The 24,505-nt window shown below is 46.1% G+C and overlaps 4 protein-coding genes and 1 long non-coding RNA gene across 9 annotated transcripts; 3 read left to right on the plus strand and 2 right to left on the minus strand.

Moving 5' to 3' along the window:
- Positions 1-1,993: 1,993 nt before the first annotated feature.
- Positions 1,994-10,301, plus strand: LOC120664582 (protein SPA1-RELATED 2-like). 2 transcript variants are annotated; one of them, XM_039943854.1, is made up of 9 exons: positions 1,994-2,418; positions 2,499-2,600; positions 2,689-4,368; positions 5,070-5,227; positions 5,693-6,533; positions 7,709-7,855; positions 8,246-8,563; positions 8,678-8,737; positions 9,310-10,301. In XM_039943854.1, exons 3-9 carry the CDS (start codon positions 2,704-2,706, stop codon positions 9,499-9,501), a joined length of 3,381 nt encoding a protein of 1,126 aa, XP_039799788.1. In that variant the 5' UTR covers positions 1,994-2,418; positions 2,499-2,600; positions 2,689-2,703; the 3' UTR covers positions 9,502-10,301. The 2 variants fall into 2 exon arrangements, with proteins under 2 accessions (XP_039799788.1, XP_039799789.1); XM_039943855.1 differs by lacking the exon at positions 1,994-2,418 and having other exon boundaries at positions 2,508-2,600; positions 2,694-4,368.
- A 350-nt stretch (positions 10,302-10,651) lies between these two features.
- On the plus strand, positions 10,652-12,238 carry LOC120664584 (umecyanin-like). Its single transcript, XM_039943860.1, has 2 exons — positions 10,652-11,202; positions 11,288-12,238. The coding sequence occupies exons 1-2, from the start codon at positions 11,019-11,021 to the stop codon at positions 11,608-11,610; spliced, it is 507 nt and encodes a 168-aa protein (XP_039799794.1). The 5' UTR covers positions 10,652-11,018; the 3' UTR covers positions 11,611-12,238.
- A 67-nt stretch (positions 12,239-12,305) lies between these two features.
- Positions 12,306-14,663, plus strand: LOC120664583 (vacuolar protein sorting-associated protein 25-like). Of its 4 annotated transcripts, none has more exons than XM_039943858.1 (7): positions 12,306-12,544; positions 12,780-12,890; positions 12,989-13,125; positions 13,387-13,440; positions 13,548-13,636; positions 13,744-13,816; positions 14,267-14,663. In XM_039943858.1, the coding sequence occupies exons 2-7, from the start codon at positions 12,808-12,810 to the stop codon at positions 14,380-14,382; spliced, it is 552 nt and encodes a 183-aa protein (XP_039799792.1). In that variant the 5' UTR covers positions 12,306-12,544; positions 12,780-12,807; the 3' UTR covers positions 14,383-14,663. The 4 variants fall into 4 exon arrangements, with proteins under 4 accessions (XP_039799792.1, XP_039799791.1, XP_039799793.1 ...); XM_039943857.1 differs by having other exon boundaries at positions 12,306-12,435; XM_039943859.1 differs by having other exon boundaries at positions 12,306-12,435; positions 12,784-12,890.
- Positions 14,664-15,670: 1,007 nt separating this feature from the next.
- Positions 15,671-17,083, minus strand: LOC120667593. The gene has a single exon (XM_039947635.1). The coding sequence runs from the start codon at positions 17,081-17,083 to the stop codon at positions 15,854-15,856; it is 1,230 nt and encodes a 409-aa protein (XP_039803569.1). The 3' UTR covers positions 15,671-15,853.
- Positions 17,084-17,748: 665 nt separating this feature from the next.
- On the minus strand, positions 17,749-18,286 carry LOC120664585. Its single transcript, XR_005670964.1, has 2 exons — positions 17,980-18,286; positions 17,749-17,886 (listed from the first exon to the last, which is right to left on the minus strand). It is a non-coding gene; the product is annotated as an uncharacterized LOC120664585 (long non-coding RNA).
- Between the last annotated feature and the right edge of the window lie 6,219 nt (positions 18,287-24,505).

Below are 24,505 nucleotides of genomic sequence, written 5' to 3' on the forward strand. Positions count from 1 at the left end.
ATTTGTAGTCACTTACTTTCTCCGTCCCACAAAAATAAGTCATTCTAGAAATTCTAGGATAAATTAACAAAAAGGTAAAATGACCAAATTTGCCTCTATAAATTTGGCACTAATTGATTTTTTTCCATGCATATGTACTTTCTAAATAGGGTAAGATGAGTAGTTCTTTGGGACAAATTTTAAATCCTATAATGACTTGTTTTTTTTTACGGATGGAGTAGATCCCTATATTCTTAAATTGCATATATTACTCCCCAAACTTACTCTTACCCCCTAAACTTACCCTCGGGTGCCACTTAAGTCAATATACTCTCAAAATGTAAATATCTTAAATCTCTAAACTTAGCTTCAGGTGTCATCTAGATCTATACTATTAAAGTACAAGTACATCCCACTAATAAAGCATAATATGATATGGTTGTTTAAATTCGAATAACCTTCTAAGAATAAAGTATGGTTGTCATGCGACCTAACAAACTAAGATATTGCCTTCAAATTAAAGTGAAACATCATCAACCATCTGGATTCATACTTAGCAATATTGCTTTATACACTTGGAGCTAAATTTTTTATTTTGACTCTAAGTAAATTATATATAATTTTTTCTCAATTTATTTTGAATGTCACTACATTTAAATAGTACAAGGACCTACCTGACACCAAAAGCTAAGCTTAGAGAGCTAGATTTGTATTTTAAGAGTATATGGACCTAAATAACACTCGAGACTAAGTTTAGAAAGCCAAATCAGTAACCTCAGAATATATGTACTTAAATAAGAGTTTAAGAACCGACCATGTGTTTTATTTAAAAAATATATAAAGATTAAGTTGTATTACGAAGATATCGCTAGGGTATCATCGGTTACCACCTCTAAACGTGGACCTGGGTGTACGACTGTACGAGAATATGGGCAATGAATAAAAATCAGGGGCCGGCGGCGCCAGCTCGTGGCCTCACGATTTATTTGTCCTATGGACTCGAGCTGGATCGAGATCGCGCGGCGGGGAATTGTTTAGAGGCCCGGGTGGTGGCGGGCAGCGCCCCACGTCGCGGCCGCCGCGGGCGGGCGCGCGGCGCGACCAAGGGCCGGTGGTATCTGGAGAATAATCCAAGGGCCTGAAGCCCTGAAGCAGGTTGATCCAAGGGCCTGGGCTGCCTAAAATCCGTCACTGGATTGATGGAGCACGTGATGTCATCTCCGACACAAGGATATGGTTCTTGCTGGTTGCTGCCGTTGGAAAAACACGTACTAGTACTAGGAAAAAAGGAGGGGAAAATAGCTTGGCCCTTGACTTCTTTTTTCCCCCAAGAAAGACCTCAAGTTCTGAAGAGAATGAATGGAAGTTCGATACGGGCTGCTCTTCCTTGGCATCATCACCGCATACGAAACCCTCTGCCGTTGTCACTCGTACGGTCATCGTTGCCGCTTGCACAGTCACAGGCAAAGCATGCCATTTCGGGTGTTGCAGCACAGGGGAGCTGGTTGGTTGGTGTACTGAAACTAGCAACCCACCTTCAATTTTTTATCTCCTTGCCTCAAAATTTCCTCTTTATTTGCTGCCAATTGGCGGATTAGAAAACCATATTTGCATGGCCGGGAGGACTCGTGCTCATCAACTCTGACGTATTCTAAGGCTTGACAACTGCAGTCTGCCGAGCCTACGCAGAGGGCAATATGGGAAGCCATTAGAGACGCTGACATGTTCAATCCTGGGTCAATTTTGAAAACACTAAAATTCTCCATGTTTTTGAAGCGGGTCAGAGGTTGGCGGTTGGGGCCAAAATAATCCAACTGCCGAAATTCAACTGAAAGTTGGATATTTCCAATCCAGTGTACAGTGTTTTGGATACCAAAAGCATAAAGCAGAGAGGTTCTTGTTCGATGGTGATGGGGTGCAGGTTCAGTCTAGTAAAAGTTTCCACTAGTGGCCACAGGGCACCACAGAACTAGCACCGAACAAAACAAGAGGCCAGGGTTGCAAGAAGCGGCGCGGGGCGCGAGCGCGCGAGCCCACGACACCCATCCGGGCGGGTGAACAACGGAACGGAGGCCAGCCGGCAAGCAGTCTTCCCCAAAAGCAGAGCTCCTCGCCGCCTCTCGCCCTCGCCGCGTCGGAAGAAAATTCGTTTCCCCCATCCGCGACGACTGGCGATTAGTACTAGTTTAATCCCCCGCCCCTCCCCGCACTTCTTCCTCCTCGTCCGTCCTTCCACCGCTTCCTCCTCGGTCGCTCGAGGGGTGGAAAAGAGCAGGCAGACGGAGAGGGGGTTCGGCGAGGAAAAAAAAGGAAACCTAAGCGGCTTTCCGTTTCGGGAAATTCTCGGCGCGCCTCCGTCGCCGCCCCTCCGCGCCCGGCGCCGGTGGCCGGGCTCCCGCGCCCCCCCAGGGCCTCCGCGGCGCGCCAGCTTCCCCCCGGGTAACGTGTGGCCCTCTTTCGCCGCTGCGAATGTCGCTGTTTGGATCGGGCGAGTCCTCCTAACCCTGTGGTGCGAACAGCTGCAGCCAACCGCTTGCGGGATCGTCGCTCTCGGGAGGGTGGGAGGGTGGGCTTGTGGCCGCGGCTGAGGATGCGCGGCGCGGGCTCCCGTCCGCCGCGAGGTATGTCTCCCCGCCACTGAATCGTGCCTCCGATGGGTTCCCGCCGCGCCGCGTGACCTTATATTCCGAGGGGGTGCGGTTTTGGCAGGGTAGGTTTGGTGCGATGGAAGGGACGACGGCGGCTGAGGTGGGCGGCGCCGCCGACGCCGCTGCCGGGGATGTGCAGATTAAGGGGAGCAAGGAGAATGGGCAGCCCGCGGAGCAGCATCAGCAGCCATCGGGCAGCGAGGCGCTGGAGATGCCCGCCACGCCACTCCCGCGCGACATCGATTGGTCGGAGCATTTCTCCTTCTTCACCTCATTGGGCGGGTTCGGAGGCAGCTCGGACGGCGCGAGGGGCCTGACCAGCGTTGGCCTCTCCAATTCCGAGTCGAGGCTAGACAGCGTGACACAGCGTGGTTTGGACCATGATGCGGAAGAGAGGGTGGAGGAGCTCACATTGGAGAATTGCATCAACACCGATGTTCAACCCGAGGTTTTAGCTGGTGGAAGCTCAAGCAGTGGGGATAGGCCTACTGTCATTAAGGGCCTGTGGGGTAACTTTACACGGATGGCATGGAGAACTAGTGAGTTGGCCAGCAGGGAGAATGCAGCAGTGAGTTATGGTGACATTGCAAACCCGAGGGCTGCTGATGCTTCTAGCAGGGAAAATTTGGGGATGAACCTTGCCAACAATATGATCTCTCGGAATAACGACATGTCTGGCAAGGAGATGCCCATGAGTCGAGGTGGCAATGTGAATAATGAGTTTGTGATGCCATTTCACAATCAGCAGCTTCTATTGTCTGCAAGGCCGAATCAGAATGAACATCGGGCTGACAGGGACAATGTTATTAGAGTAAGCAGCTTCTCAAATAGAATTCTAGAGCAGATAAGGAGTAAGACCTTAACACCTCCATCTGGGGTTGTAGGATCACCTCTTAATGGCAAATCAAAAGGTAAAGGGGTTGCTTACCAAGGTGCAGGGGAGGAGATCCAAGTGCAAGCTAGTGCAAGACCTAGAGTCCCTTTGGACCAGATCCCGACTATTCCTACCTCAATGTATGATTCTGTGACCAGAGTGGATCCGTTGCCTTTCAATACTGGTTCAAATGTTTCAAAATCTCACTGTGATGGAACTAGCCTGAGGGAACTGATTAAGCCTGGCCGCCAAACATTGAGTAAGTTTGAGAAAATGCATTTGTTTAAGCAGATCCTTGATCTTGTGGATAAGTGCCACACACAGGGTTATACTTTACAACATTTGCGGCCATCATATTTTACAATTTCATCTTCAAACCAAGTTAAGTATATCGGTTCTTATACTACACAAGTTTTGCCAACATCAATCAGACAAGATGTCACTAGAGAAGATCTTGGGAATAGAAAAAGAAGTTTTGGCCATAAAATTGAGCACCAAGAGTCTAATGGACATGGAAATTCAATGCGGAAGTATCATAAGGTTGGTGAGCAAGGCTCAGTTGCTGTCAGGCGACCAACACAGACCTTTTGGACTGACCAAAGAGTTGACAATCAAAATGAAGATGTCAATCCAGGTGTTTTAAAGCAAGAAAATTTTAGTTGCACTGTCAGAGAACGTTCTAAGTTTGTCGAACCATATGGCAGTTACACAACTTGTGCTCAACATTTTTCTAGTTCTGGCAACCAACAACCGGCATTTGAATTAAGGAATCTAGAAGAAAGCTGGTACATAAGCCCTGAAGAGCTCGGTGAATTTAAAGGCACATTCCCATCAAACATCTACAGCCTTGGGGTTCTTCTATTTGAGGTACATCTCTTACTTTTGTGTCATTTTCTTCTGTAGTACCCATATTGGATTCTGTAGAAGTAAAGCGATATGTGCAACTGCAGTTTGGTGGCTGGCAATAATTAATCATTTAAAATCAATTTTTTGTGTTTTTCAGTTTCTTAAAATCTAGTATAAGCGGTTGAGCTTTTGACACATGTATATCAAGGTGTTTCCTTTTCAATTACCTTAAATCTAGTAGAGCGGTTGAACTTCTGACGCATGTATATCAAGGTGTTTCCTTCTAAATAAAAGAATATGATAGGCATTCTGCTTTTATTGGTGCATCTGCACTTGAATTGCTGAAAGCATCTTGCTATGCAGCAAATATACATTGTGCATGCACCTTATGACCTGTTGTGGTTTGCAACTGTTATTGAGCCCCAAGATCATGGGGTTTTGATACTCTATAATTACCCTAGCTACATGAGAATCAATAACCTTGTTCTTTTCATATGCAATTAGCTGTTATGTAGTCTATTACAGGATATTGCACCTGTACTCCTAGCGCATGCTTGCACAAATTTAACTGCTTGCTACTTGAAACCACACTTGAATTGGACTTCTCCACTTTTCGTGTGATCTTGTATTTCTGTATATTATATCTTCTTGTTTCTGACTGAATTGTACACACCTTTAGCCTGCCAGACTATGCATTTAATGAACTTGATTTTTTTTGTCAGCTCTTTTGCTGTTCTGAGACATGGGAGGTGCACTGTGCTGCAATGTCAAATCTCCGCCAACGTATCCTGCCTCCAAATTTTCTTTCAGAAAGTCCTAAGGAGGCTGGCTTCTGCCTTTGGTTACTGCACCCAGATCCTTGTTCGAGACCAAAAGCAAGGTGAGTTTATCCATTTCTCTCCCTCATTAGCACAAAGCCACAAACTAAGAAAATTGCTTACTGATTAGTGATTGGTTTGATATAGTTAAAGGCTAATAGCCTTCTATTTGGTGAATTTTGTAAGTTGCACTTGAGTCTAGAGCAATTATTTCTCCAATAGAATGAAAAGAAGTTCTTTGTCTCTAGGATATTTGTTTCATAATAGGTTTTATCTGATTCTTGAGCTTTGTCCATGACCCATACCATGAATATATTTTAGCTTATGTAGAAGTGTTCAACTTAGACTCATGTTCCCAAGCCGAGGGATTACTTCTGTCATTCATCACATGTGGAAATTATGTTAGATCTGCTTAGTAGTATCCCTTCTGTGCCCCTTTTAGTCGGCGTTTCTTGGCCGTCTGAAGACCGCAAATAATAATATTATATGCTTGTTTGTGCCTAATAGCCAGTTTACTTTTTTCTCAGAGACATTCTTGGATGTGACTTGATAAATGAGGGTCGGGATTTGTCCTTGTTAGATCAGGCGCCGGTTTCTATAAGTGAAGATGACACTGAATCTAGTTTGCTACTTAATTTCCTTTCTCAATTGAAAGAAGAAAAGGAGATGCAGGTTGCTAAGTTATCAGCAGATCTTGGAAGCTTACAAACAGACATCGCAGAGGTTGAGAGAAGACACTCAGAAAGAATGGGATTTAGTTTAGAGGACACAGATGTACAGGCAACTTCTAGTGCTTTGTCAGGAGCTTCTGTGAGTGCCCCACAAGGTGCGTTGCTGTCAGGTTTGCTACCATCATTGTGTCAGTCAAGCATATACGAGGAGAGGGTAATGAGGAATTTGGAGCAGCTTGAAAATGCATATTACTCCATGAGATCTACTGTGGACACCTGTGAAGCTAATGCAATCAAACATCCAGATAACGAGGCTTTGAGGGTCCGTGAAAATTTCCATCAAATTCACAGTGATACGGATGAGCAAACGGACCGCCTTGGATGCTTTCTTGATGGTTTATGCAAATATGCCCATCACAGTAGGTTTGAGGTACGGGGAATTTTGAAGAATGCAGATATACTTAACTCTCCGAATGTCATCTGTTCATTGAGTTTCGATAGGGATGAAGAATATTTTGCTGCTGCTGGAGTTTCAAAGAAAATAAAAATATTTGAATTTGATGCACTCCTAAATGACCGTGTTGATATTCATTACCCGTTAATAGAGATGCCTAGCAAGTCCAAGCTTAGCTGTGTCTGTTGGAACAACTATATAAAGAACTACCTGGCATCAACAGACTATGATGGCACTGTTCAGGTATGTGTCTAACTGTATGTTGCTTTATAACTCCTAAGATATACGTTATCTGATCATCCATGAACAAATTGGCATATTATTTATTCCTTCTCGTAGTTTCCCTATATTTATTTCGATGATACCATTTATCTGGTTCAGATAAATTTGATCTCATAATTTGGTGGTGCTGTTATTATCAAGTAATGCACCAAAATGCTGACTTTGGATTCAAATACTATTGAGATAGGTTTATATGTTGGGGGCATTTGGGCACAAATATGTTCTCCACAAGCCATGTACTATTTAAACCTCGCATCCTCATAATTTTAGCTTTGGTTAGGACAATATGGTGTCTGCTGTGGCATCCCCGGGGTGGTAAAGGGCCTTAATTTTTAGCCTAGATAATCGAAGGGCCGGGCTCTAATCTTATACAATTTTGAACTAAAAATATTAAGGGCCAAATTGGATTGTGAAGAGAGCATTAGGGCCATGGCCCATTACCACCCACTGGCATGTCAGCATGTGCCAGATTCTTCTGTTTGAGTGCCTTCTATGTTATCAGTACTATTATGATCTGAGAGGGAGCACACACAGATTGTTGTTAAAGTGCTGTGAAGGTAAATTTCGTGAGGTTTAGGCTATACTGGTTGTTGTTTGAGAACTGCATTTTTGTCTGTTGAGTTTGTTGCACCTGTTGCCCCCAAAAGCTTAAGACTTCAGTTATACGAGGGTTGCTACTGATACTTTCAATACTTTAGCTACATTTGCATTGTGTCAGGATATCTCTATACGGAAAAGAAAAAAGACAGGGGAATAGAACTATGTACAGAGAGGACTTCTTGGATGAGTGGGTTTGCCAGAAAATATAAATATGAAGGTGGACATAACACCATTTCATATCTAGACTGTTTCATCTTCTAGTTGCTTCATGTGAAAGCAGCAGTTTCTTATTGTTCAGCCTTTTAGCACTCAGCACTGCTCAATGGCTACCCCAAGCATGTTCAATTTCTGAGTTGCAATCTTTTCCTCTCGTTTATGATTTTCTTATGGTTTGGATGTGTCTCTGCTGTTCCCTTGATACTTTAACGAAGAGCAAAAGCTTCTCTGCTATGAGCATCAGGCTGGAGATGGTCTTTGTGTTATTCCTGCATTTCAGCCTTTTTTATCATTTAACTAATTATTATTGTGAAATGCAGTTATGGGATGCCAGCTCTGGTCAAGGATTCACACAGTTTACAGAGCATCGGAAAAGAGCTTGGTCTGTGAGTTTTTCAGAAGTGGACCCTACTAAGTTGGCAAGTGGTAGTGATGATTGTTGCGTGAAAGTATGGAGTATTAACCAGGCATGTTACTGAAATACATCCTTTTGTTTCTTTACCGAGACAGTTTTCTTTGAGTCCTTATTTTGAACATGGGTGTTATATGTTACTCATCTTCAATACCTGGGTTAAAAACATGCTAAATAGTTGATACTTAACTACATAAGGTGAGACAGTTATATGAGTTCTACTTTCAGAAAAAAAAGACAGTTCTACAAGAGAAATATCAAACTCAACTAGCTGCCATATTTTTGCTGTCACTTGGGTGATAGTAACTCAAAGGTATTTTAAAGGCTGCGGTGTAAATATACTCGGAAATCTGCAGTTCGTGTATGTTGGGTTGACTGTTACCCTTTTATCTTCGATAGCTATTTCGTACTTCATTTTTTAATATTTTTAATTTCTTGTTCTCAGAAAAATTGCATTGATACAATCAGAAATGTGGCCAATGTATGCTGTGTTCAATTCTCTCCATACTCCTCCCGCATGCTAGCTTTTGGTTCAGCTGATTACAAGATATACTGTTATGATCTGAGGAACACAAGGATCCCTTGGTGTACTATTTCGGGACATGGGAAAGCTGTTAGTTATGTAAGGTTCTTGGATCCACAAACACTTATCTCTGCATCAACGGACAACACATTGAAGATATGGGATCTTAACCGGACTAATTGCAGTGGATTGTCTACAGATTCTTGCAGCCTGACACTGAATGGTCATACCAACGAGAAGGTACGAGATAACCGCACTTTCTTTCTTAAGTTTTACTGCCACGTGTTTGTTTCTTAAGTCAACTTGTTTGTGTAATTAATCCGAAATCAATCTTACTAATAATTGCTTGTGCAGAATTTTGTAGGGCTATCTGTTCATGATGGATACATAACCTGTGGCTCTGAAACCAATGAAGTGAGTATTTTATGTAGTGCATACACTTTCCTTGGCATTCTGACATGTTTTAGTGAGAAGACACTGTTAGGAATTGAGTTCTGTCTGTCAAGTTGTAAACTGTCAAGTGAGCAGCTATGTGTTCAGCACATTGGTGTGCTAGGCAATGCAAATCCTATAGAAGTTGAACAAATGTCAAAGGTTCAGATGTATCACCACTTGATAGCCTAGGGCCTGGCAAGTTTCTGGTTCCAACCATGTTGATGCCAACTCCCTTAGCTTTATAGTGAAGATTCTCATGTTGATGCCGTGGCTATTACTGTAGATCACATAGGTGACAGATTGCAACTTGGATTGTGTAAATTGTTTGATATTTTGACATTGCCACTGAAAAATTGCATGTTTTTTTTGCCTATCGTCCTTTGGGTGGTATTTTATTTTTAAACTATAGATTCACTTAGTGGTAGAACAAAAGTATAGAGCCTCCTTAATGGCAAATATGAAATTCTCCCATTTATTTACCGCATGTCAATGAAGCATATCCATGAATCTATAGTGGAAGTATTGCTCATATGTTTGTTTGGTGCGTGCAGGTATTTTCTTACTACAAAACCTTCCCTATGCCAATAACTTCTCATAAGTTTGGTTCTATTGACCCGATAACTGGACAAGTGACAAATGAAGACAACCAGCAATTTGTATCCAGTGTTTGCTGGAGAGGGAAGTCAAACATGGTAGTGGCTGCTAACTCTAGTGGCAGCATCAAAGTGCTTGAGCTTGTGTGAAAGATCCGGTGAGACTATAAGAGTTGTACTGAAGGAAAAAAGGTTCTAGGGTTGCCATACCGGCCCCTGATGCTGTTTCTGATGGCCGTGCTTAGTGAGTCCTCAATGCAAAACACTAAGCATTAATTGCCCCTTCCAGCCTGGTCTCATTGTATCACCAGAGCAGCAAAGATGCAAGTGCACCATTCAAGAAACCTACAATGCCAAGTATTGGTTTCGGATGCTTTGCTTGAGACTTCCAAGCAAACTGAACAAAATTTGCAAGAGTATGATGGGGGCCTCAACGGAAGGCAACTGTCAGCATCTGTTTATTGTGTTTGTATATTTGTGCGGCATTACTATTCATCATCTTGAGGGCCTAAGGGTCTGTACAGAATTAGGTGCCCTAGGGCCGATGAAGTATATCCAAGACAGGATGTTCTTTCGGGCTAGAGGCTGACGTGATAATACATGTACTAGATCAGTATTTCATGGTAATTAACTCAGTTTTGATGTGCGCTGGCTGGACTATATATGATGGTTAGAGCAAACAATTAGAACAAAACAGGGTTATCTTGTAGCTTGAAGAAGTTGGTCTTGCAATGTGTATGTTGTAAGGAGGATGTGTCTCCGTTCATTACTGTACATATATTTAGGACTGCCTACTGAAAGGCCTTGTAACTAGAGTAGAATGCTCAAAATACAGAGTCATCAGTTGAGTGTAATCAGAGTTAATGGTATTCTCAACAAGACGATGCAGATCTTTTTACCTGTATATGGTCATTTCGTTGATGTTTTGGCTGGAACAAGTGGAGAGCTTATTTACTTGTGCACGCGATGACTCGCTTCACCTGTAACATCTTTTGTCTGTCCGTAGTGTACATTCATTTGACCGTAGCCTTATAGCGTGTATTCTACATGTAACGAGTCAAGCTTGTACTACTGATGAGTGGCATATGCTTGTTCCGTGCTATTATTCTTTTTTTTTATCTTGTTAGTTGTTACCAACATGAGTCATATGGCAAAATATGCACTTATGCAGCTACCAGCTCGCACATAATCAGACCACGAGCTGTTCATGAGGCTCCCAACTGATTGTACGCCCGCACAACATTGGGGAAGGGCAAAATTGCAACAGCAGGCGACGATCGTAGTGCTTCGATCAGTTCAGAATATGACAGCCGACTTGCCGCTCTCTCTCTGAATTTCTTCACCAGCCAAACATGGCAAAAGCGCAGGCATACGAACTCCTTGAACGGCTGCCCATCTGCGACCTCTAATGATTTGCCAATTCTGGAGCGGAGCGACGCAACAGCCCATATAAAAAATAGGCAAACGTCCATGGATTCAACTCCTGAATTTCCCTCAAATTTGGCTCCCTCCTCCGCTGGCCCCTCCGTACCGTCTCTCCCTTTCCGCCATCGCAATCTTTTCTTCCGCGAGGGAAGGGAAGGTTCCGGCCTAGGGAGGTTGGGATCAGGAAGCGCCGCGGAGCGGCAGCGGAAGGAGAGAAGCAGAGGAGCGGCCGGCGACCGAGCATGTCGCGCCGGGGCCAGCACGCCCTGCTGCTCCTCTCCGCCGTCGTGGCGTCCCTCGTCCCCGGCTCGACGGCCGGGGTGTACCACATCGTCGGCGCCGGCAAAGGGTGGCGGATGCCCCCCAACAAGACGTACTACGACGACTGGGCGCGCACCAGGCACATCAGCATCGGCGACAAACTGAGTAAGCGTGCGGAAATTCTTGCCCCTCCTCCGGATCTCCCGACCATACTGTATAATCTAGTAATCTGCTCGGCGTCGCGTGGCAGTGTTCCTGTACCGGAGCGGGGTGCACAACATCGTGGAGGTGCCGACGCGGGCGCTGTTCGACGCGTGCAGCATGCGGAACATCACCAGCCGGTACCAGAACGGGCCGACCATCATCGAGCTCACCCAGCCGGGGCAGCGCTTCTACTTCTGCGGCGTCGGTGAGCACTGCGAGGTCGGGCAGAAGCTGGCCATCAACGTCCTCCTCGTCGCGCCGCCGCCGCCCGACACGCCCAACTCCGCCGCGGCGGCCACCGCCCGGCTCTCCCGCCGCGCGGGCCTCGCCGCCGCCTGCCTGGTGGCCGCTCTGCTAATGGCGGTCTGACTTATGCGCATATATATACATACATCCATGTAGTGAAACAGTGTCCGTCTGAATAGGAAGGGATCTTGGCTTCGGCTGCCCTGAAATTTTGCTCTCTCCTGTTCATCTGCTACTGTTGCCTCGTATCGTCTCGGTCTCGGATGATTTCTGATGCCCGAGCCACAGTCTGGGAAATGCTTCGGCAACAAAGCAGGAACAGGTAAATGGTGAATGAAGAAATAGGGGACTTTTTTCTTGAAGCCAGAAATAAGGGTCTTGGTACAGAGGAACTATAGTAACTGTAGGAAGGATTGGGGAAAGCAAAAAGGAATGAAAAGGATTGGGGATCATACATAGCATGAGGACCCGTTCTGGATTTGGATCAATAGTTCTGTTCCCATTGATCGCAAAAAAACAAAAAAAAAACTGTTCCTATTGATCGCAAAAAGAAAAAGTTCTGTTCCTATTGATTGCAAAAAAAAAAAGTTCTGTTCCTATTTGGGCCATGTCCCCTCCCGTCCACTGGGCCGTGTGCGTTTTCTCGCCTACAGGCCAGACAAGCCCCGCTATAGTCTGTATACGACGGTACGAGATCGAGACGTATTCCTCTAAAAATACGACACGTAATCACGTTTCACATACTACATCTCAAAAAAAAAAACAAATACTCCTACAAAAAGAAGTGGTAGTTCTACGTGTCGAACTTTTCGCTCTCTGATAGAGGTCTCCTCGTCCCGGCGAACCCGGCCGCCGGAGCCGGCGCCCACATTTAGCCAGAGGAGAGCCCAGGACCCTGACGGCGGCGCCTCCAGGGTTTCCCCGGCGACGCGCCTCAACCATCCGAGGGTACGCTGCGGCAATTTCACCAAGATTTATTCCCCGTCTTCCGCTTGTGCGCCACTCCGCCGCGTGGCCCCAGCCGCCGCCGCCGTTCTACCCCTGCACCTTGTCGGCGGTGTGTCAACCCAGTTTGCTTTTTTTCCATCTCCTATTCATGTTTCGTGTTCATATCGCTTAGGATTTGCCACATAGCAACATAAGATCACTCGGATCATTAATTTACTGCAGTTTTGATCAGTAAGATCTAGCGATGGCTTTTAAGGGGGGAGCCAGTGATATTTCCTTGTGCTTTGCATATTGGTAATTCCAACGGTGCTATGAATCGTGTGCTGTAACGTGTAATTCTTCAGGTAGGCGCGAATTTGATTGCTCGAGGAGATGGAGAACAATAACATAAAAAATATAAAGCGGGTCGGGAATTTTGAGCTTCCATGCTTCTTCAACTGCCCTCCTTACTTCACGTAATTCACCCTTTGCTTGATACCTGCACAGTTAAAATTCTTTGGCTGTGTTGTTGTTGTCAGCATTTACTTAGTTATATGTAATTTTTATCCTTCAGCTTGCAGCCGTCCATAGCAACACGTGAAGTACAAGTGCGTCTATGGAAAGAGCTGATACTTGAATATTGTCGAAGTCAACGGATATACACCATCTCACTTGAACAAGATTTTCCGTTCTCCAATCCTGCGATTCAAAGTGAGAAACTCTTTTGTTTCCTTTTTTTTCTAATTCTATGCTATCCAGTACCCTCTAATTTCAAAATTGATCGCTTTGTGAGTACCGATAGTAGCTCAGCAGGCTATCAACATTACTTTGTTTACCATCATGTGTATGAGTTGATCCTGGCTATTGAACGACTAATCATGTTATTGTGTTAGGTGGTTGCTGAGTTGGCTTTCGCATTTTTTGTTCTTTGAATCACGACTTATCAGTCTTTTTACTTGATGTAGCATGTAGGATCTCTATCCCGTGAGGCAAAAGAAGTTTTCCTTTCGGCCCTTGTTAGTGAAGGTGAATGGGAATATCTAACTCAGTTCCTGGTGAAAACGGGCCATATGCATCCAGAACTGTTTAAGATGATGACCAGTGATATTCACAACTGTATGATTAATTTGCAGGGCATGCGGAGTGGATGGACAGGAATTGCAACAAGTGTCTCATTCTCTGGCTAACAATACAAGATTGGGCTAACTACATATTGAACTTTGTGAGTAATTGCACTTTTAATTTTTTAAAAGCAAGAAAGTATTACACACATCCCCAGTGGCTTCAGAGCGTCATAACTCATGACTTGTTACTGCCTTTTATCTGTAGGTGAAGGAGAATGGATTGGGGAGCACAATGCCTGTTGAAGATATCCGCTCTGGATTTGACACACGTGGAACTGGTAAGCGAACATAGTCTCTTGAAGTGGTGCTACCTGGACCCAACATTTTATTATTTTTCCTAATTCAAGCCGACTGACTTTTCCATATGCACATTAACGGCCAAACTATCGTTGTACAATGGAGATTCCTGTATTTGTTCAAAGAAAAAAATTCATGTTAACAGGAAGAAGATATTCTCCCTTTTTTTTCTAGGGCATGCAAAAAAATATTAGCGGTGGATCAGGAGCTAAGACCATTTTATCACTTGGGAGTTGTTGAGATATTTTAATCACTTTCAGCCTCTGGGTCCAAACTCAGAAAAAAGTTTGTTACTATTTCAAGGCAAATGTTACTGTTTCTTTAAAGGAAATGTTCATTACAGTAGTACTTAAATCACACACCCATAAAAAGTAGCATCCTCCTATTTATTCTGAGATATGCTTATTGGTTCAATCTCGTCAATCATGCAGAACTTGCAGGAATTGATAGCATCATTCTAACGCGTGCGCTTCGACTGCTGGAACAAAAGGGAAAGGCTGCTATATTCAAGGTCAATGATTGTGAAGGTGTAAAGTTCTGTATCTGAATTAGTACATTATGTGGGCAGTATCAGCTATCTTAATTTTTTATGCAAACCGGTTATCTCGATCAAAGTTTTTGCAAACCATTGTTTTGACAAAACCTGTATATGTACAACATGATCATAGGAGAACAATGTAATGAGACGAACCTAGATCAAAAGAATAAGAGTATATCTGTATATGTAATGAGAAGTGGTACATCACAAAGTGATTCTGCTACTCAGAAAACAAGACTGAGAATGCCATTTCTGCTATTCAAAGGAGAAACAAGACTGAGAATTGCCCAGCCGTGGAACCAGGTGTTTTTTTTTTTTTTGTGGTGTGTGTGTGTGTTGGGGGGGGGGGGTAAGGATGTCTTCTATTCGCACATGGTCTGGGAGGACTCCCCACTGCTACTGCATAAACCAATCATCATGACCTATCTTGAGCAAATAAAGTGTCCCCCTGTTGCATAAATTGTTAAGGATCTCGTAGCAAGAAACACAATGATGAAATTAAAATTTAATTTGTTTAAATGGATAGTTCAATATGAAAATTGGCGTGTTGGCACATGTACATTATTCACAAGATTATATTGTGTTTTGTTCCCTCTTGCATGAAAAAGATCTGCATGTCATTTGAATTTTGATTCTGCAGCAAACACATTTCAGTGTAGAATGTGCTTTGCTTTCTTGATTGACCCACCACTCACTGCATGGCATGGAAGCTGATTTTTCATAGTCTAACTGAAGTACAGTTAAAAGATGCAACTGGACAAGTTAGTGCCTCTTCTTAGACTCTACAGAAGGAACAGTAAAGATCCTCTCCAACTTTTATTGGATTATGCAATACTGATATGACTGAACTCTGTTCCTTTCCTCAGTTCAGTCCTACAATGTGTACCTAATGCAGATTGTCTGCCGCGCTATGCAGATGATTATTGATGAAAAATATCAGCAAGCCTGGTAATGTTTAATGGGAAATTCGATGCTATTCTGTCAGTGTTACTGTAGTATTTATCACGGTTTTCATGCTCTGCATTTTCATTTTTCGCTTTCCTTTTCCGAACGCGTGAGGTGATGCCTTTATTTTTTTCCCTTTTGAACTGAACTTGCTTGTAAGGGAACTTGCAGTAATGCAGTCTATTCGAACTGATGAGATGCGAATAAGACAACTGCTGGTAAACACTGAAGCAATATTATTGCAGTATCGAAGCGCAATTGGTCAACAATGTGGGGTACGCATACATAATTGTTCTTCTGAAACCATTCAGCTAATGCTTTCTCCTGTTCAAAAAAAAACAGATAACGTGCTTTCAGGAGCTTCCCCTGTCTGCCTGGGCGTTGTCAGCTCTAACACGGGTTGGGAAAACAACTCTCGCTCGCATGAGTTGAGCTTCGTTGATCCAGCATCTGAATCCATGGCAGCTAAATAAGCGGGAGTAGTGTCCAGCATCTGAATCCATGGCAGCTAAATAAGCGGGAGTAGTGTCCTTGTTTACTGCAGGACTAGACCTTTGGGGCCATGAAGATCAAAGAAGGCGTGTCGCTCTAGGCTACCCCTGAAGACGAAGACGTTGAGGTGGTTCCACGGATCGTCAGGGACAAGCTGGATTTGCTTCAACACCCTCTTCCCCATCACATCGTACAGTGCCACCCAACATCTCCCGCGATCTCCCAGAAGAACCACATCCTCCTGCCCTTCCATGCGAGGGTTCATCGCCCAGCATGCACGCCGCAACGACGACGGTAAGTCCACCCGGAGTCGGAGCGTCCAGCTCGCGTCGCTGCCGTCGTGGTCCGCCAGTACCCAGAGGTCCATGGAGCCATTAAGAAAATTGGCCACGGCCAGCATCCCGTCCACCTGTAGCAGGAAGAGCTCCACTGCTCCAGGGTAGCGGGCCACCCTCCGCGGCGGGAGACGTATCCTCCGGAACGTCTCCGACTCGGTGTCGAACGCCACTATCTTGCCGGTTTCCTCCGCCCCGGGATACCGCCCGTTATCCATCGGGAGCAGAACCGGGGGGTACGACCGCAGCCAGTGGAGCTTGCCGTGAAGGGTGACGTGATGGAGTGGGAGGTTGTAGCCGATAGGGGCGAAGAGGGGCGCTGGTCCGAGCCGACGGGCCTCGGCGGCTTCGAGCGAGCAAACGTGGTGCGACCACCCTGCTTGTTGGCCGTTGGTGACGCACAGGATCCGGTGCTCGCCGGATGGCTTGTGGATGTAGAATCCGCAAGGCAGCATGAAGGTTCCCGGGGTGCGGGGCACCGCGGCCCACCGCCGTGCCACCGGGTCGCACACGAAGAAATCTTTATCCCTCACGCCGTTGGGGTGCCTCTCGAACAGCAACAGACCGTCACAAGAGGCGATCATGGCGTACCCGCTCCAACCCCTTGGGGGTCTGGGTCTCGTATACTCCGGGTACTGGACGTGGAGGCACCGCCGGGCAGTCGTCGCCTCGCCAAGGGTGTCCAGCAGCGGGATGGTTTCTAGCGCATTGCTCGAGCTCGGACCGTGGCGGTGGAGGATGAGCTCGTGGGGGCGGCGGCGGGCATGGGCGGCGATGAAGGCAGCGCTGGTGGTGATGCGGTGCCATGCCTTGCAGACCGCACGGGAGCGGAGGACGGCGGCGCAAGGGAGGCGAAGCAGGATCTCGGTGGCCACGTCGTCGTTTATATGTGGTGGTGATGACCTCGCTGCTGCTTGCCGTTTGGTCGCCGGCGCCATCATCAACATCATGAATTCGCGGTTGTTTTTTGATTGCTCTATGTCATCATATCTTCCCGCCAGCCTCTGTATATGTAGCTATGCATATACGCCTCCCCACGATGAGACATATACATATTCCTCCGCGAATCTAACAAGGAGTTCTCTTATACGAATAGATACAATACGGGTAGGATTCAAGGGATTTTTTATTTTTTTATTTTTTATTTTCGTTTTTTACAAAAATATATTTTCGATTTGGAAATTTACAGGAATATACCCGGCCGCCCCGCTGCCGGGCGGCCCGGCCGCCCGGTAGCGGGGCGGCAGGGGTATTTCTGAAAAAAATTTCGCGGAGAAAATTGTGCGCAGGTCCCTGGAGGCGGTCGCCCGGCAGCGGGGCGGCCGCTCTGGCCGCCCGGCTGCGGGGCGACCGGCCGTAATTTTTGCAATTTAGCCCTTTTCGCGAAAGAATTTTACATATGTGTCCTTTTTGTAACTTTTTGCAGAAATAGACCCTGAGGGTCGGCGCCGTAATATGTGGCGCCGAGATAACACGTCTTGGCGCCACAGATCACGGCGCCGAGGTGCCACGCACGCACAAGCAATCTAGTGAATCTTCGAACTTGCATTTAATATTTTCGGACCTTTTCAGGAGATTAGAATACTGTGAACCACACATCAAATATAACTGTAAGAATTAAGAACTAAAAATTACATTACACATCAGCATTACACATGATGTACCCAAACAACTACAGCAGGTATGACTCGAGTGATCTAGTCACGCTGTACTCATCAGCATCGGCTGCCAACAGATCCGGCTGCAATGAAGTACGAACATTGAGAATAAGAAACACATGAGGTATTTCAAAGCCATAAAATACATCAACACATCGTTTTGTACGAAATTGTACCTGAAACTGTAGGAGTCATGACTTGGAAGGGCCTTTCGACTGTGGGTGCTCATTGAAATCTTCAGGATCAATCGTGGTGGCAACACCTGCAAAACGTTCCTCAAGATCCTCCAGCCACGTAGAAGGTACCACGCGGGGCCCGACAGCGTCTCCGGTGATAGAAAAACTGAAGCGCCCTGACCCAAAGATCAAGGCTAAACCATGTATTAATTAACGAATAAGGTCTCCGGCATAATACATGTTACATCAAGTGGAGTCCAGAGTCATACAGAGCTTTATTCAACACAAACACGAGGGGTAAAGTGACAACACAACGCTACACAAAATAACCACAGGATCACAACTAGCATAACGACATGCAAGACTAGCTCTTCGTCCATCACGGCTCCACTCGATCACCTTGGGTGCAGACACGATCTACTCGTAATCTTCAGGCACAAAGTCAGAATCATCTGAAAAAAAAATCAACAAGGGTTGAGTACGAAAGTACTCAGCAAGTCCCACCTCACCCAAGTCCCACCTCACCCTTACGGGGAGGGAGTTACAGATTAATATGCCAATGTCCATTAATCAACCAAAATAAATAACAAATGTAGTATTAAAGGTAACCCAACCAGTCATCCATCTCATAGGCTAGGTGGCTCAACTAGTTGAGATGTCCACACCGTAACCTGTCCAAACCGAGGACACGGACCATTCGAATGGATTGTACACTCTGCAGAGGTTGTACGCTTTACCCACATGCACTTTACCGTCCAGAGACGGCTCCATCATAGCCGACACCCAGCCGTGACTCAACCCCGACTAGTCGCCCACAAACCCCCGGGTCTTGACCAATCCAGGTCTCACTCCAAACATAACCACCTCGGACGACTACCAGGTTAGCCAGTGGGATTAGGCTAAGGCTTACCCATACAAGCTCATGTGGTCGTACTGAAAGTAGGTTAGGTGAGATGTCACCACAACACACGGTCCTTAAGGTTCATCAGGGCAGCCGCAACCATAACCATCCAAATCCGAGATGTCACCACGACAGAGCTCAGTCGCATGTCTACCACCACGGTAGCGCATGCACCAACACATCCCATACTGCCCTGATCTCATTACCAACCCAATTTCATTATTTAACAAAATCTAATAACATGCAGGTCTGGCAGTAAATCAGCATGCAACATGGCTTCATCCAGTGGTTTCTCTCATTCTCTCAGTGTTTCATCTCATGTCTTCCCTATGTCTATCAAGTTTTATTTAACCTCACTTAGGATCAATCATGGTCAATGTAAAGGATCGATGAGACTTGCCTTCTCTTACGTACGCGTCGGTGGCGGCGGTTTCCTGGTCTCCTGGTTCCTCCGGATTCTCCTCCGGAATCGGTTCTATTTCGACGTCACGTGTAGACAAACATACATACAAGGCAAACATTCATCAATATAATACATTAATATAGTTGTATTAAATAGAGTTTGATTTTAGATGAATTTAGTAAGAAGAATCAAGTGAATCGGAGCTTGGATGGGTGAGATATTATAGGTATAAGATTGGGTATTATTTATTCCGAAAATAGAAAACAATATTGATTTAGGTGCTGCGTGGGCTGTGTGGCGTGAGTTGTGTGGCGTGAGTGCTTGCTTTGGGCTGGACGGCCCAACATTGATTTTAACTCAGATAGAATCATGCCGACACATGCTTAGGGGAACAGAGGAGACAACAGCAGCTCGCGTTCTTCTCTGCCACAACGCCGTGGCAGCAGGCTCGAGCTCTCGGAGCTTTTCCAGAACGGCGCTTCCAGCCACGGTTCTCGAATCTGAGAGCATGGGAAGAGAGAGAGGAGGGAGAGGGGGTTCCACTTTGGTGGCTTCGGGTATGGGTGAGCGGGTGTGTGGGACCGAAGCCGGCGACCAGAGGGGGGTGAATGGGAGCCGATCAAAATTTCTTCGAAATTCGAATCGTCGGCCTATGTCCCAAAATCGCCCAAGCCCTCAAGCGTTCTGACCAAAGTTTGGAGTAGCTATTGAAAAGCTAGCCCAACACAAAAGGCCTCAAACGAGCGAGCGAAACCACGAAGCAAAACGGAAGCGAATCGGGAAAACTGCAGAACTGATCTGCCTGGACCGGTCTGACCAGTGCGCTGGACCGGACTGACCGGTGCGCTGGACCGGTCTAACCGGTCGTGCCTACCGGTCTGACCGGTAGCACCCAGAAAACCCCCGAGAAATTGGATTCAAATGTTGAATCTCGAGCAAACGACTACGAAAATCGGTGAAACTTGGGGGATTGCTTCGCCCCTACCCCGTGAACATATCTCCAAAAGATCTCGTCCTAAAGATCAACGATTCTTGAGAATTCGAGAGGAGATCAAAAGGGTTGGGGTTTTCTCTAAAACTCAAGAACTCGAATTCGAAAGAGCTCGTGATTCCAGAGGGTGTAGGACAGGGCTAGATGCACGGAAATCACAGCTAAGAACTCGTAGCCTCCTCTCAATCAAGTGTGCCAAAAACGAAATCGAAAATCCATTGCACAAGGCACAAAACCAGGGGATTGAATCGAATCAAAAGCCCAGAGGGCACGAGGAGGATAGGGCCTCCTTTCCCAATCAAATCCCTTACAAGGTTTCAACAATCCATGGACAAAATCAACTCAAACGAGAGGAACAGAGGGAGGGAGACACAGGGGCGGCGGCCTGGAGAAACAGAGAGTCCACGAACAGATTACAAAAGCTGTAATTAACCTAACACAAGTGAAGGGGTATTTATACCCGCGGGACCGGTTAGACCGATACGCTGGACCGGTCAGACCGGTTGGTGAGACCGGTCAGACCGGTGCTAGGGACCGGTCAGACCGGTCGGCCTGCAGCACCCCCTGTACAACGATCTCATCCGACGGCCGAGGTTCTTTCTTCGGAACGAAGTCTTCTCCACGATGCCTCCGTCTTGATGAAGATCCATTCCGCGGTTTTGGAGGGTCCGCGAAACCAGGGTAGGTGGCCGGTTTTGAGAAAACCACCAAAACCTCACGCGCGGGAAGATTCCCGCCTCCACGCCGTGGCCCTAGACGCCGTTCCCGCCTCGGCCTTCTGACGGCCCTAGACGCCGCCCGACGCCCGTCACCTCCTCGCCCGCAGCGAGGCCCTAGACGCCGTCGACGCCCGTCGCCTCCGTCAGTCCCGAGACCGACGCCCGTGCCTCCACGACTTGGCGTCTTCAACCGCCGTCCGCCTCCTTGGTTTTGTGGCGCAAACCAAGAAACCCGCCTTCCGTCGGCGCTTGCGCCCTTGATCCAGGAGTGGATGCCACAGCTGCCGCCCGGTCCGAGCTCCGGTCCCGACTGCCCTTCACCGCCGTCCACCGCACGGTCCATCGGCCACAGCACCTCCACGACAGCTCCCCGTCGACACTCGACGCCCGTGTACCTGCAATCCAAAGGCCAAGCGCACGATTACACCGCACGGTCGACAATTCACTCATCACAAGCAGGATAGAGTACTCTCGTTCCTCAATCTTCCCCTTGATGAGTGCATTGTCAACACACCACCTGAAACCAGAGAAGTGATAAAAAGAGAAGCAAAAAAAATGAAGAACTCAAGCAAATGACACAAAGCTCAGAAAAGCAAGAACAGTCACTTACTCAATCAAAGATCGATCCCCTAAGACAAGGGCAACGGCTCGACGCAATCGATCAAAAGCTAAAACATGACTCCTCAAAGACAGAGGTAACGCTCGACACAGTCATGCAAGAAACAGAGGGAAAACCAGGAGCCAAAACCAAAACAGAAACTCCACAAGCAAAGTTTTTCCCTCTCACATGTGCAACTCTCCCAAAATGATGCACTCTCAAAGGCCTGTGCCCAACAAGTTTTTCATAAATCAAACAAGTCTCCCCCTTGTTCGATCACTTCTCTCAAAATTCTCCCCCTTGTTGGCACATGCACACATCAAGTCTAAAAAGACCTAAAGCTCCCCCTGAACAGATGTTATGCAATGAATGCAATGCAGGAGGTGTAAGTGAAAGCATTCAGGGATACAAAGATATGAGCAACATCTAGTCACAAGCACGTGTGTATCCATAAACAAGACCCGCATCTAGCTCAACAGGGTATATCAAATCAGTCTAGAGCTAGGCAAGTTCAGTTTAGGAGAAATAAAAGCATCACCCATGATCTAGCACTAACAAGTAGGGAATGGAAAGCAGTGCTACTCAAACTCATACAGGTGAGCCAAACCAGCCAAAACAAGTTGCCAACCTTCATTTTTCAATCAAATTTATATCATGCAATTCTTAATGCCAGGGGTTGAAAGCTTGTCATGCTTCACTTAGCAACGAGGCCAAGCCTATGCCAAAAGACAATCAGAAGCTTAAAGCACTCGTTTCAGTCATGCACAGCCTTGCCCGGGTTCTCACAAGTGCAAAGTGAGCCGTCCCGAAAGCTCGATCAGTGCAACAAGCAATCCCACCTGGATCTTTTCAATTCATTTCATGAGCAGTTCAAGCAATTTTTATCAGATTTAGATCATTTCAAGTATGAATTGCTGAACGAAAAGGCACACTAGCATGAATAAGATAGCAAAGCACATCAACACGCCCTAACATGCTAGTAGCCAAGACAGGGTGATCATGTTTTCAAATTTTCAAATCAAAATAGCTTAACTCAGATGATGTCATATACACAATGGAGCAAGCTATACATGATCAAGTTTATCAACTCACACTAGCAGTCACTAGAAGATCATAGCAATGTATACAAGAATGCTAGTGCAAGTGAGACAATGCAAAATGCAAACATGTACAATGCATATGCACAATGCAACTACCAAACCTAGAAAACAAAGAGAAGCAAATAAAATCTACAAAGCTAACCAAAGAAAAGTCAGCAATCAAAAGGGGTAGCAAACCCCAAGCTCCCCTCGCAAGCAAGCAAAGGTGTCCTGCTCTAGCGGTTTGGTGAGGATATCTGCGGTTTGCCTCTCTGAAGGGACATGGATCAGGTCTATGTGTCCTCTCTCATGGTTGTCTCGCAGGAAATGGAATCGGATGTCTATGTGCTTGGTTCTGGAGTGTAGGACAGGGTTCTTTGCAATGCTAATGGCTGACATGTTGTCTACAAAGATAGGAACCCTACCGAAACTCAAGCCATAATCCTGCAAGGTTTGTTTCATCCAAAGTATCTAGGAGCAACAGCTAGCAGCGGCAACATACTCGGCTTCTGTGGAAGAAAGCGCTACGCTAGCCTGCTTGCGAGAGGACCAAGACACCAAAGATGTACCGAGAAATTGATAAGTGCCGGATGTCGACTTGCGATCCAACTGACACCCACCGAAATCGGCATCAGAAAAGCCCACCAAAACCAGAGAAGAATCCGCAGAATACCAAAGACCAAATTCAGGGGTGAATTTCAAATACCTGAAGATACGTTTCACCACCTGCCTGTGGGAGGTGCGCGGCGAAGCCTGATACCGCGCGCAGAGGCAAACGCCGAACTGGATGTCCGGTCGCGTCGCCGTCAGGTACAGGAAAGAGCCGATCATGCTCCTGTACTCCTTCTGGTCCACCGCCTCGCCGTCCAAGTCCTCATCAAGCGCCGTAGATGTGCTGATCGGAGTCAGCTGAGGAGACAAGTCACTCATGTCAAATTTCCGCAGCAAGTCTCTAGTGTACTTGTCTTGATGGACAAAAGTGCCCTGAGGAGTTTGCTTGATCTGCAGCTCGAGGAAGAACTGCAACTCACCCATCATGCTCATCTCGAACTCCCTGGACATCTGCTCTGAAAACTTGGAGACAAGAGCGTGAGAAGAGTCACCAAAGATAATATCATCCACGTATATCTGAACTAAAAGAAAATCAGTGCCAGATCGCATGAGGAACAAAGTCTTATCCACACATCCCATTTTAAAACCCTAAGCCAGCAAAAAGGTTTTCAATCTATCATACCAAGCTCTAGGTGCCTGTTTCAAACCGTAAAGAGCTTTCTGAAGTTTATAAACATGGTTTGGAAACTTGGGATTTTCGAAACCAGAGGGTTGCTTTACATAAACCTCTTCTTCGATAAAACCATTCAAGAAGGCAGATTTAACATCCATTTGAAAAACCTTAAAACCCTTGGAAGCAGCAAATGGAAGAAAGATTCGAATAGCTTCCAAACGAGCAACAGGAGCAAAGGTTTTCTCAAAATCAATACCCTCTTTTTGGCAAAACCCCTGGGCAACAAGACGAGCCTTGTTCCGAATAACCAAACCATCCTCACCCTGCTTGTTTTTGAAAACCCACTTCGTTCCGATGGGATTACAAGCAGGTGGAGACTCGACTAAGACCCAAACTTGGTTTCTTTCAAAATTTTCAAGTTCCTCATGCATGGCATTGACCCAATTAGAATCAGAAAGAGCGTGTCCAATATCTTTGGGCTCAAAAGAGGCAACAAACGCTGAATGAGCAAAGCCAGCGATACTTGTTACCTTGGACCTGGTGACTCGCTCGTTGAGATCACCTAGCATCTGTTGAGGTGGATGGCGGCGCTGAATGTGTCGCGGTGCTT

Source organism: Panicum virgatum, chromosome 3N, assembly GCF_016808335.1.
Source record: "Panicum virgatum strain AP13 chromosome 3N, P.virgatum_v5, whole genome shotgun sequence".
Classification (NCBI taxonomy): Eukaryota; Viridiplantae; Streptophyta; class Magnoliopsida; order Poales; family Poaceae; genus Panicum; species Panicum virgatum.